Source organism: Pongo pygmaeus, chromosome 6 (assembly GCF_028885625.2).
Source record: "Pongo pygmaeus isolate AG05252 chromosome 6, NHGRI_mPonPyg2-v2.0_pri, whole genome shotgun sequence".
NCBI lineage: Eukaryota > Metazoa > Chordata > Mammalia > Primates > Hominidae > Pongo > Pongo pygmaeus.
Window position 1 is genome coordinate 70063770 of NC_072379.2, and position 12144 is coordinate 70075913.

The following is a 12144-nucleotide window of genomic DNA, read 5'->3' on the forward strand; positions in this document are numbered from 1 at the left end:
TTTCCTCAGTACTCTTCAAATGCTTCCCTTCTGACTCAAGGGCAATCTCTCAAACAGGCTCTACCTGAGCATAGTTTCGGATGGTTTCATGATCTTCATTTGCTGAAAACACACAGTGGTTGGTCATCTTGGTCTTGTCACCATCATCTATGCGCGTTCCTCCAGGGGCTAAAAAGAGAAAGGTAATTATAATAAGGATAATACTGAAATTGAGAACAGCATTTGCAGAACAGATCAATTCTGGCAAATGAAAGAAAATAATGAAAGTAGATGTAAAATCTAAGAGTCACATAAAATTTCAAAGAATGACATGGATGTACAGATGTACACACGTTGCTATATATTTTTTCCTTTTTTTTTGAGATGGAGTCTCGCTCTCTCACCCAGGCTGTGACAATTGTGCAACGGCACAATCTCGGGTCACTGCAACCTCCACCTCCCCGGTTCAAGCGATTCTCCTGCCTCAGCCTCCTGAGTAGCTGGGATTACAGGCATGCACCACCATGCCTGGCTAATTTTTATATTTTTAGTAGAGACGGGGTTTCACCATGTTGGTCAGGCTGGTCTCGAACTCCTGACCTTGTGATCCGCCCGCCTCAGCCTCCCAAAGTGCTGGGATTACAGGTGTAAGCCACTGCACCTGGCCTATTTTTTATTTTTTAGACAGGGTTTCGCTCTATTGCTGGAGTGCAGTGGTGCAATTATGGCTCACTGCAGTCTCAACCTCCAGGGTGCTCAAGTGATCCTCCTGCCTCAGCCTCCCAAGTAGCTAGGACCACAGGTGCGTGCCACCATGCCCAGCTTATTTTTTTGTAATTTTTGTAGATACAGGGTTTTGCCATGTTGCCCAGGCTGGTCTTTAACTACTGGGCTCAAGTGGTCCTCCTGCCTCAGCATCCCAAAGTGCTGGGATTACAGGCGTAAGCCACTGTAGTTGGCCTTGTATACTTCATGTTTCCAATATAATACAAATTAGTTGTTTCATTCATACTCCCACCATAGTGTACTTCATTTTTGTTCCACATCCTTGCCTTCCCTACATCCTATCACTGTAAGTCTGGTTCTTTCCAAAGTATATTCTTAATCATGGAAGCAAAGAACAACCTTTATTCAGTAAATTTTTCAGTAAATATTCAGTAAATATTCTCAATGCAACTCCAGACACTTCCCACTCCAGGACACAGTTCTTTCTTCAGGCTTGCTAACATTTTGCAAGTATTTTGCAGATACTCTACCTGGATCACCAACTACAGAAATGACCAGACCTGACTCATAGATCTTTTTGCCTTCTACTTGGGTAGCTATTACAATTGCTCCCTCCTTTGCTAACCCAGTTATCCATGACTGGTTGAATAGCATGGACTCTGATGCTTGCTATTTGAATTTGATCGCCCAGCTGCTATGTTGGCTAGAAGAAATTATTTTATTCTCTCATCTTTTTTTCCCCATGGACTCAATAGATTAGATGCCTTTTTCTTCAATAACTTTCCATATTCAAAGGGTCCTCCTGTAAGTTTCAATGGTAGCCAGTAGAAGCATTAGTTGATTAGAAGAGCAGAATGAGAACATTAGGAATTTTTATTTTCTAATTTTACTTCGTTGTAATTAAGGTAGAAGGTTTGAGTAGTTAGATTACTATCTTTCATATACACAACAAATGTTTGTAGTGTATATACTTATACCAGCTACTGTGCTAGGCACCAAGGATACAACAATGGTCAAAGCTGAAAAGACAAACACTCTCTACTCGTTAGCCACTCCCTTTATTTGTTTGTGCATTAGTGTATAATCGCCTTGATTTAACTTGTGATTTCAGATCTCTGGATTAAAAGGGCCACCCATAGCCACCTTTTTAGCAGGCATAGGCAAATGAGAATTCAATCAAGTTATACTTTCCTTAGCTTATCATCCCCTCTATGGGCTTCAGACTTCAGCATACAGTTTAGTAAGTAAGTTAGTTTTTGGAGAAGTCAGCCCCTTCAAGAGTGTATTTTCACTCAATTAATTTATGCATGAGATTTAATTAGCCCTTTTAAATGAATATAACCACCTGGAACTGTTGCGGGAAGTCAGGGAACCTGAACGGAGGGACCGGCTGAAGCCATGGCAGAAGAACATAAATTGTGAAGATTTCATGGACATTTGTTAGTTTCCCAAATTAATACTTTTATAATTTCTTAAGCCTGTCTTTACTGCAATCTCTGAACATAAATTGTGAAGATTTCATGGACATTTATCACTTCCCCAATCAATACTTACGCAGTTGAAGATAAGGGATGAAATACGCCCTGGTCTCCTGCAGCACCCCCAGGCTTGTTAGGATTGGGAAATTCCAGCCTGGCAAAATTCTAGTCAGACCAGTTGTCTGCTCTCAAACCCTGTTTCCTGTTAAGATATTTATCAATGACAGTGTGTGCCCAGCGGGACATGGACCTTCATCAGTAATTCTAATTTCGCCCTGGCCTTGTGATCTTGCTCTGCCCCTGTTTGCCTTGTGATATTTTATTGCCTTTGAAGCACGTGATCTCTGTGAACCACACCCTATTCGTACACTGTCTCCTCTTTGGAAATCGCTAATAAAAACTTGCTGGTTTTGCAGCTCAGGCCGACACGTGATGTCACCCCTGGAGTCCCAGCTGTCAAATTTCTTTCTTTTGTACTCTTTCTCTTTATTTCGCAGACCAGCCAACACTTACGGAAAACAGAAAAGAACCTACGTTGAAATATTGGGGGCTGGTTCCCCTGATATGGAACAAACTTAGATAATGATCTTCTAAAAACTCTGGGCTAATTATTGCTATTGCTTTTGATAGAAATTACAAAACTGAAAAGTTTGATATTGAAACTACAGACTTTTGAGAGGTATGTTTTTAAAGTTACATTGTTTAATGAAATAAAACACTTATTACATATTAATAATATTGCTACAGCTTGCATTAAAATTTTCGCTGATATTAGGACCAAGTATTGTTTGCCATTTCTAACGTTTTTGGAGTGACTGCTGTTTTTCTCAAAGTAGAAGTGAACTTAATATATTTATTGTATTTACTATACGAAGGGTAATATTGAAAGACAAAGATAGCTGCTGTTTTAAGAACAATGGGGCCGGGCATGGTGGCCCATGCTTGTAATCCCAGCACTTTGGGACAGATCACCTGAGGTCAGGAGTTCGAGACCAGCCTAGCCAACATGGTGGAAACCCCGTCTCTACTAAAATTACAAAATTAGCTGGGTGTGCCGGCACATGCCTGTAATCCCGGCTACTTGGGATAATTGCCTGATCCCAGGAGGCGGAAGTTGCAGTGAGCCAACACTCCAGCCTGGGCGACATCATTACAAAAAAAAAAAAAAAAAAAAAAAGAACAATGGAAGAAGGTAAATTGTGAGTGTCAAGAAAATTTCTACATAATAATTAAACAAAGCATTTATGTAAGAAGAATGCACCTAGCTGGCTTCAGTCCTTACGTCGCGTGTCCAGACTCAGTAGACATCTAGTGTTGTACAGCTTATACCAAAACATTTGGCCCTATGTTCTTCTTGAATGTATAGACATGGAGTGAAGAAGTGAAATCTGGGCTCCACTAACCAATGGAAATTACTTAAAACCCTTCACCAAACCTTTCACTTAGGCATTGATAGCACTCAGATGGCCAAATTATTATTTACTGGACCAGGCCTTTTCAAAACTATCAAGCAGATAGTCAGGGCCTGTGAAGTGTGCCAAAGAAATAATCCCCTGCACTGCAGGCCATACATTTCAATCTCTGTATCTTTAACCTCCTTGTTAAGTTTGTCTCTTCCAGAATCGAAGCTGTAAAACTACAAATCGTTCTTCAAATGGAGCCCCAGATGCAGTCCATGACTAAGATCTACCGCGGACCCCTGGACCGGCCTGCTAGCCCATGCTCCAATGTTAATGACATCGAAGGCACCCCTCCCGAGGAAATCTCAACTACACAACCCCTACTACACCTCAATTCAGCAGGAAGCAGTTAGAGCGGTCGTTGGCCAACCTCCCCAACAGCACTTGGGTTTTCCTGTTGAGAGGGGGTACTAAGAGACAGGACTAGCTGGATTTCCTAGGGTGACTAAGAATCCCTAAGTCTAGCTGGGAAGGTGACCACATCCATCTTTAAACATGGGGCTTGCAACTTAGCTCACACCCGACCAATCAGGTAGTAAAGAGAGCTCACTAAAATGCTAATTAGGCAAAAACAGGAGGCAAAGAAATAGCCAATCATCTATTGCCTGAGAGCACAGTGGGAGGGACAATGACCGGGATATAAACCCAGGCATTCAAGCCAGCAATGGCTACCCTCTTTGGGTCCCCTCCCTTTGTATGGGAGCTCTGTTTTCACTCCATTAAATCTTGCAACTGCCAAAAAAAAAAAAGGAATTCTGGGCTGCAGAGATAAATCTGCTGATCATGGTAAATGAAACTTTAAGAAACTCAATACAAATTATACAGATAATTTTATATGGGGAGGTGGTTAATGATGGAAGCCAGGAGTAATGTAAGAAGTGGCATCCAGAGAGGTAGGAGGAGGTCTAAGTGGTCTCTTGTAAGGGAAGAAAATAAAAGAGTTCAAGAATGACAAAAGGGCCAACAGTGCTGCCTGGAGGTCACTCAGTCTGAAAAGGGTCCATATAAGTGACTACTACAGTCATGTGACTTTGGCAAGAACCAAAACTTGCTGAAGATCACTCTGATAAAAATATATCATAATTAATGAAATACTAGAAGTCAATAATATATTAGGAAATATTCAACTCCACTATTAAAGTTTTAAATTGAAAATACTTATCACTTACCTAATTGACAGAGATCTAGAGAACTGATGAAATTAGGTAGCTAACATTGTTAAAGGTGTATGTAAATAGGAATTCATAATTTTTGATAAAATATTAAATATAATGCTCCTTTTGAAGGCTGTTTTTCTCGCTCAGCTAGGTAGATGGAGACAGATATAGATAAAAATATCTCCATCTTTTATTTAATCCATTAATCCCTTGCTAAGTAGATAAAGACGTAATCAGGTAAAAGCACAAAGATATGTGCATACAGACACTGATAACTGTTGTTTATAAAAGCAGCAACTGCAAACAGTCTAAATATTCTTTTTTTTTTTTTTTTTTTTTTTTTTCAGAGAGTTTCACTCTTGTTGCCTAGGCTGGAGTGCAATGGCGCAATCTCGGCTCACTGCAAACTCCACCTCCTGGATTCAAGAGATTCTCCTGCCTCAGCCTCCTGAGTAGCTGGGATTACAGGCACCCACCACCATGCCCAGCTAATTTGGTATTTTTAGTAGAGACAGGGTTTCTCCACGTTGGTCAGGCTGGTCTCGAACTCCCAATCTCAGGTGATCTGCCTGCCTTGGCTTCCCAAAGTGCTGGGATTACAGGTGTGAGCCACCGTGCCTGGCCCCTAAATATTCTTTAACATCCGTTTGGCTTTAATTCTTTTTAGAATCATCCAGTATAACACTCATGGGTGTGCAAGGCAGCAACATATTGCTGAATAAATACAAATCAGCATGCAGAATATCGTATTTGCATAATGTCACCCATTCTCAAAATTTTATGAGGTAAAGAGATTTCTTTTTTCTTTTTGAGACAGAGTCTCGCTCTGTCACCCAGGTTGGGGTGTAGAGGCTCGATCTCAGCTCACTGTAACCTCTGCCTTCTAGGTTCAAGTGATTCTCCTGCCTCAGCCTCTCTAGTAGCTGGGATTACAGGCAGCCGCCACCACATCCTGTTAATTTTTGTATTTTTTTATAGACACGGGGTTTCACCATGTTGGCCAAGCTGGTCTCGAACTCCTGACCTCAGGTGATCCACCCGCCTCAGCCTCCCAAAGTGTTGGGATTACAGGCGTGAGCCACCACGCCCGGCTGCTAAAGAGATTTCCAGAAGGAAAGTAACCAAAATGTTAACAATGACTTTTCCCGGGGAATGGGATTTGAGCTCAATATAGATAGCTGTTATACTTAGACGTGAATTATCTACAGTCATAATGTAAGCTCTTCATAAACAATAAGAACAACAAAACTAATTCAGTATGTGGCGAAAACCAGCAATGCAGAATGACAGAAGGCCTAGTAGTCAATGGGGCCATGTACCAAACAGATTGCTTGAAATAAGAGCTCAGAGAAAAAGGAATTTACGGGCAGTTCCACCTCAAGATGGAGGAATGTATGCACATTCTTTTTCAAAGCCAAGGTAGGTTGGCTTAAGCAGTGTTTTCTCAAGGAAAGGCCATGATGGCACATTGGGCAAGGCAATCTTTCATTATGTTGCATGCTCTTTGCATAGCAGGTAGACAGATACCTGCCCTCCCCCCTCAAATCTTTTTAACAACTAAAACACTTGCACACATTTGCAAACTGAAAATTCCTGGCCTAGGAAATTTGACGGTTTCTAGTGATTTATAGCTACCACAGGAACTAACTATAAGAACTCAGATCTAAGAATGACTGTGAGAGGAAAAATGGGTGGCTATTATACTTAATAAATATTAGAATCATCTACTTAATAAACCTAAATAGTATTTGAAGCCTACTTTCCTGATGCCTCTGTTCTATAAAGTATAGCTTTTATTCTGTTTTCACCTATCTTTAACAATTTCTAATCTTCTATCTTTAATTTTTCTACTTATACTTAAATGATTTTTCAATCACCAGGTTTAAACTATATTTCTTATATGCTTTATTTATGGATGAAATGGCATTAATTAAACCTTGGAAATGTATACACTAAGTTATAGTCTTTTGCAGAAATTACCCCTTTTATGGCCCCTCCAAAAACACTGAAAGATTAGGGACATATGAGAAAGGCGGCTTTTAGGAGAAGCAAAGTGGCCGACTTTGTTGTAACGTCAACCAAAGTCCTCCATTCTATGCTTATATTAACCAATAATCATTTCACATCTGCATTAATACCATTCCAAATCCTAAACCAGGTAAAATTATAGGCTTCCATTTGTATTCTTATTAACTCTAATAAACATAAACTTATAAAGACTCTATGTTATAAGGAAATACTTCAACAGAATTAAAAATATATAAATATACTACAAGAAGCGATAATGCATGGTTTACCAAGCATACTGCCAGCCACCAGGATATCGAAGAGTGTGTCTGCATAGCGACGATAATCTAATCTTGAGCCTGTAGAGTCCAGAAATTTGGCTACAGCTTCAAGGTCATCACCAGCCTCATTAAGCCCCTGGACAAGTGTATCCCTGAAGACTGTGGGTTCGAATTTCTCTTTTTCATCTAAAATAAAACAATTCAAAATAACAGTCAAATAAATAAATAAATACTGAGAGTATAACAATCAAAACTTAAATTCTATTTTATCTAAGATAGGAAAAAAAAATCCACAGAGCATCACCAAAGAATGTACGAGAATATACAAATATAAACAAACAAATAAAGATGGCAGAGGGGAATAAGAAGGGATGTCTCTTTTAAAATAAGTTACTGTAGGCTGGGTGCGGTGGCTCACGCCTGTAATCCCAGCACTTTGCGAGGCCAAGGCGGGTGGATCACCAGAGGTCAGGAATTTGAGACCAGCCTTGCCAAAACAATGAAACTCTGTCTCTATTAAAAATATAAAAAATTAGCTGGGCATGGTGGTGGGTGCCTGTAATCCCAGCTACTTGGGAGGCTGAGGCAGGAGAATCACTTGAACCCAGGAGGTGGAGGTTGTGGTGAGCAGAGATAGTGCCATTGCACCCCAGCCCGGGAGACAAGAGTGAAACGCTGTCTCAAAAAAATTAAAAAAAAAAAAAAAGAATTTATTGCAGAGTACTTAAATATTTAATAGATGTAATGAGCCATATATGTATATCTACAGCTTCAGGACAGATGTGCTAAACTTTTTGGTTTCATGACCTCTTGACACTTAATATGTACATTTGGAATTAGGATTCCAAAGGATCCTTTGGAAAAAGACTCTGGAATCCTAATTACGAAGGATTAGGATTCTAAACTTTGGAACCCTAATTCCAAAGTTTTGGATCCTAACCCAAAAACTCTTTGGAATCCTAACTCCAAAGTATTCCAAAGGGAGTTTTTGTTTATGGAGGTTCAATCTATGGATACTTATTTTAAGAAATTAAAACAAAACATTTTAGAGTATTTATTTAACAAAAAAATTAGTGAGAAGGATAGTATTGTTTTATACTCTTGCAAATCTCTTTAATGCCTGGCTTAATGGCAGACAGATCAATTTTCATATCCACTGCATTCAATCTACTGCAATATCACACATCTTTAAACTCTAGAAAACTCCACTGTAAAAGTATGAGAGGATGTGTGAAAGACGTGAATATCTTGGTATCATTATAAAAATGGTTTTGATTTTGTGGGGCTTCAGAGGATTGACAGGGTTATAGATATTATATAGCTTTTTTTCCTTAGAAAGTGGATAAGACAAATACAGAGCAATCACAAAGGCACACATGAAAAGCATAAATGAGCTGTCAGAATGAAATGGACACATGAGCCTGCAGAAGTAGTTTGCTGTGGTGACTGGAAGTTTGGGTTTGGAAGGAGTTTTGGTTTAGACTCTAGCAAAACCTTGTGGAAGGTCAACTTGGAGCCAGGTCTTGAACAAAGCAGGGATCATATACTGTTGATAAGAAGTGAAGACGACAAACTACATGTCAGATTTGGTGGAAAAAAATGAGTGGATTAAAGGTAAAGAGTCTGTAGTTCAACTCAAAGGGCATCACCTTTTTTTTCCACACCCATGGAGAATAAGTCTGGATGTGAGGAGAGAGGAGCAAAGGATGAACCCAAAACTTCAAAAGAAAAAATCATATCATAGATATCTCTAGAGAGAAAGGTGAAAGATACTGCAACAGAAGTGGGAGGGATGGAGGGAAGAGAATACTATAAAAATATTTCATAAATAAAGAGTTCTTGGAAATAAAAAATATGATAGAAAAAGTAAAAAACTCAATGGAAGCATTAAGAGAAAGCTAAGATTATCTTTCAGAAAATGGAAAAAAGGTCAAAGACCTAGAAAATAGTAGCAAAAAGAAGAGAAAAAGGGCAGACCTGTCAAATATCCAAAAAAAAAATACATCTAACAGACAAAATGAGATACATCTAACATCTAACAAATACATCTAACAAATAAAATGAGAAAACAAAGGAAAGGAAATTTTTTGAAAAATCTCAATAAATCTCACAGAAATGAAAGATTGTTTCCAAGTACATGGCTGTCTGGGAACCCAGCACAAAGATTGATAGTGGATTCACACAAAGTACATTGATTACCGTGAGATTTCAGAATACTGGGAACAAAGCAATTATCTGAAGTTTCCGGGGCGAAAAAAAAACAAGTGATATGTAAAAAGTATCAAGCAACTAAATTGCTCAACAGAAATACCAGACACAGAAGACATTTCTTCAAAATTCTTAGGGAAAAGTATTTCCAGCCTAGAATTCTTGTTAGTGTTCAGCCAAAAAAAACCTGGGTGACAGGTCTCACTCTGAGCACAATCTTGGCTCACCATAACCTCCGCCTCCTGGGTTCATGTGATTTTCCTGCTTCAGCTTCCCGAGTAGCTGGGACTACAGGTACGTGCCACCACACCCAGCTAGCTTTTGTATTTTCAGTACAGACAGGATCTTGCCATGTTGCACAGGCTGGTCTCAAACTCTTGGCCTCAAAAGATACTGCCGTGGCCTCCCAAAGTACTGGGATTACAGGCATGAGCCACTGTGCCTGGCCCAGCCAAACTACTAATCAAGGGTAAGAGCAATATGAACATACATATACTGAAACACCCAAGGCCTCAAAAATGGATAATAACTGAAGAGTAAGTTATGAGATCCCAGGCAAGAGGGAAAAAACAAGACAGGCAATAGCACTCTAGTGGATAGTGGTAAAAGGACATTTCAAGCTTTTCCTTAAGTGTTTTGTATTAAGAGATTCATACAACAAAGGGAAAGATTAGGGTTGGCTAGTTTTAAGGCACAGAAAACTAAGCCCCCCCAACTCAAGAGATAATTACATTTGTTAAATCAAGAGATAACAAAATAATGTTATTTTTTAAAAATGCAGTCATATCATAGTTCAGCTATGAATAGCACATACAATGTCACAAAAATTTAAACCTTAAACATTGGTGTGGCTGAAACTATGTGACACAATGAAAGAATAGAGAAGGACAGGAAGTATGGGGGTGGGGGGAAGCGAGCAATGAAAGAGAGCTGAATCATCATTTTCCACAGTAGAAAAGGCATATCTACTATCTCCAACAGAAAAATCAAGAACTAGCCATACTATGTGCATGCATAACTTTGATAAAATTAAAAACTACATTTTAAAACCATATAGCAACTGCCTAGTTTGTACTGCTTGTAAGTGGTCTAACAGAAGGGCTGGGTTGTAAGTGGTTAACACTAGTCACATCAGCATGAGAACCAGAGAAGAATGGCATTCCCAGTACCAGTCAGTCACGCAGCATGAGATACCATAAAGACACACATAAATTAACTGGGACAATATTCATCATGAACAAGAGATAAAAAGTCCTTTTGATGCTGTAAGCAAAACATTATGCAGCCAAGAACATGCAAATTGTGACTGCAGAAAAAATATAGTTAGGGTCTTGTTGTGTAGAGGGGGAGGAAAACGGATAGGAATTCTAGAGGAATACATTAGATGGAGCGGGAGGAGGGGATAACTGGGTTTCTATACAAAAGGAACCCACTGAAAAGCACAGAAAACTTCACCTCCCACTCAGGGTCTAGCCAACAGGCAATTCTCCTTCCTTGTTGAAAAAAGATATTTTCTTTCCTATAATATGAGAAAGGTAGAAGTAAAACAACTACATGCTGTTATATTAAGTCTTGTGACCAGTTTCCAAAATCAAATAAAGTCATTCCCACAAAGGCCCTACAACATGGTTGGATGTTGATTCAGGTGGCAGAACAGATTTTGATGATTTGAAAATTACAAATGGAGGCATCGGGAAATGTAAATGGATAAATGAGGAAAAACCCAGAGTATGCCAAGAATCCATGCAGAGGACTTTGTTTTCAATGTAAGACACAACTTAAAAACTTGTTTGTAAAAAGATCTTCATCCTCCCATTCCAAAAGAATTACCAGCAAAGAGAAAAAGGAAGATAGCATACTACAGCCAAGGATATTTCAACAGTGAGCAATAAGGGTGGTAGGTCAAAATGATTACTTACAGCTTGGGAATCTTAAAAACTTATGATGGACTGATAGGACTAATAATTGTTTTGCAGGCTGAAAAAAGCTCCCAGCTGCTAAAACAAAGTGCCCATCAAAAGGACTAGAAAATTCCCATATAAGAAAATGGCAAGAACACTAATGAAAACTTGAGAAACAAGACAACATTGGAACGAAAGAGTCTTTTTCATCTGAAAGTACAGTAAATGGAGTTTGTATTTTATCAGAGGACAGTCTAGCAGAAATACTAACAAAATTCGAATGAAAATATGCCATTGCCTCCTTGGATTTCCATTTGGCAGTTCAAGTCCCCCTTGAAGTGAGAAGGATATAATTAGGGTCTCCAATTTAAACTGTGCTGGTGAATCATAATTGTGATACTCAAGAGTTAGTCATAATAGCCCTTGTACTGACATAGAGAAGAAATGGGCCTAATTCTGACACTCAAATATGCGTATGCATTATCTAACTTGCTTACTGTGGGAACTACAGTAACTGGTTAAAAACACATTAGTGAAGTGATATAATAGCAGAACCTACATCCCTTCCTGGATGTCACTGAGATGTAGCAATGAATTTTAAAAATCACATATTTTCTTTTTTCCTGTAAAATCAAATGTATTTTCTAATTATATATATACATATACTCATATTTGCACATATATTTCAAGATTTAAAGGTTTGCTCATTTAGTTATTAACACCACTTACTATAAAGCTAAAAGTGATTTAAAACCAATATTACATGGCTGGGCACGGTGGCTCATGCCTGTAATCCCCGTACTTTGGGAGGCCAAGGTAGATGGATCACTTGAGGCCAGGAGTTCTGAGACCAGCCTGAGCAACATGATGAAACTTCATGTTTACTAAAAAATACAAAACTTAGCTGGGTGTGGTGGTGCACGGCTGTAATCCCAGCTACTTGGGAG

The 12144-nt window shown here is 39.0% G+C and overlaps 1 protein-coding gene across 2 annotated transcripts in view; it reads right to left on the bottom strand.

Moving 5' to 3' along the window:
• The window catches only part of BZW2 (basic leucine zipper and W2 domains 2), a 60462-nt gene that overhangs the window by 25095 nt on the left and 23223 nt on the right, over positions 1-12144 (bottom strand). For both annotated transcript variants that reach the window (XM_063667499.1, XM_054495629.2), the window contains exons 3-4: positions 7098-7274; positions 65-168 (exon numbers count right to left, since the gene is read on the bottom strand). In XM_063667499.1, the coding sequence (XP_063523569.1) occupies positions 65-168; positions 7098-7274 (281 nt within the window). The remainder of the gene's footprint in view (positions 1-64; positions 169-7097; positions 7275-12144) is intronic.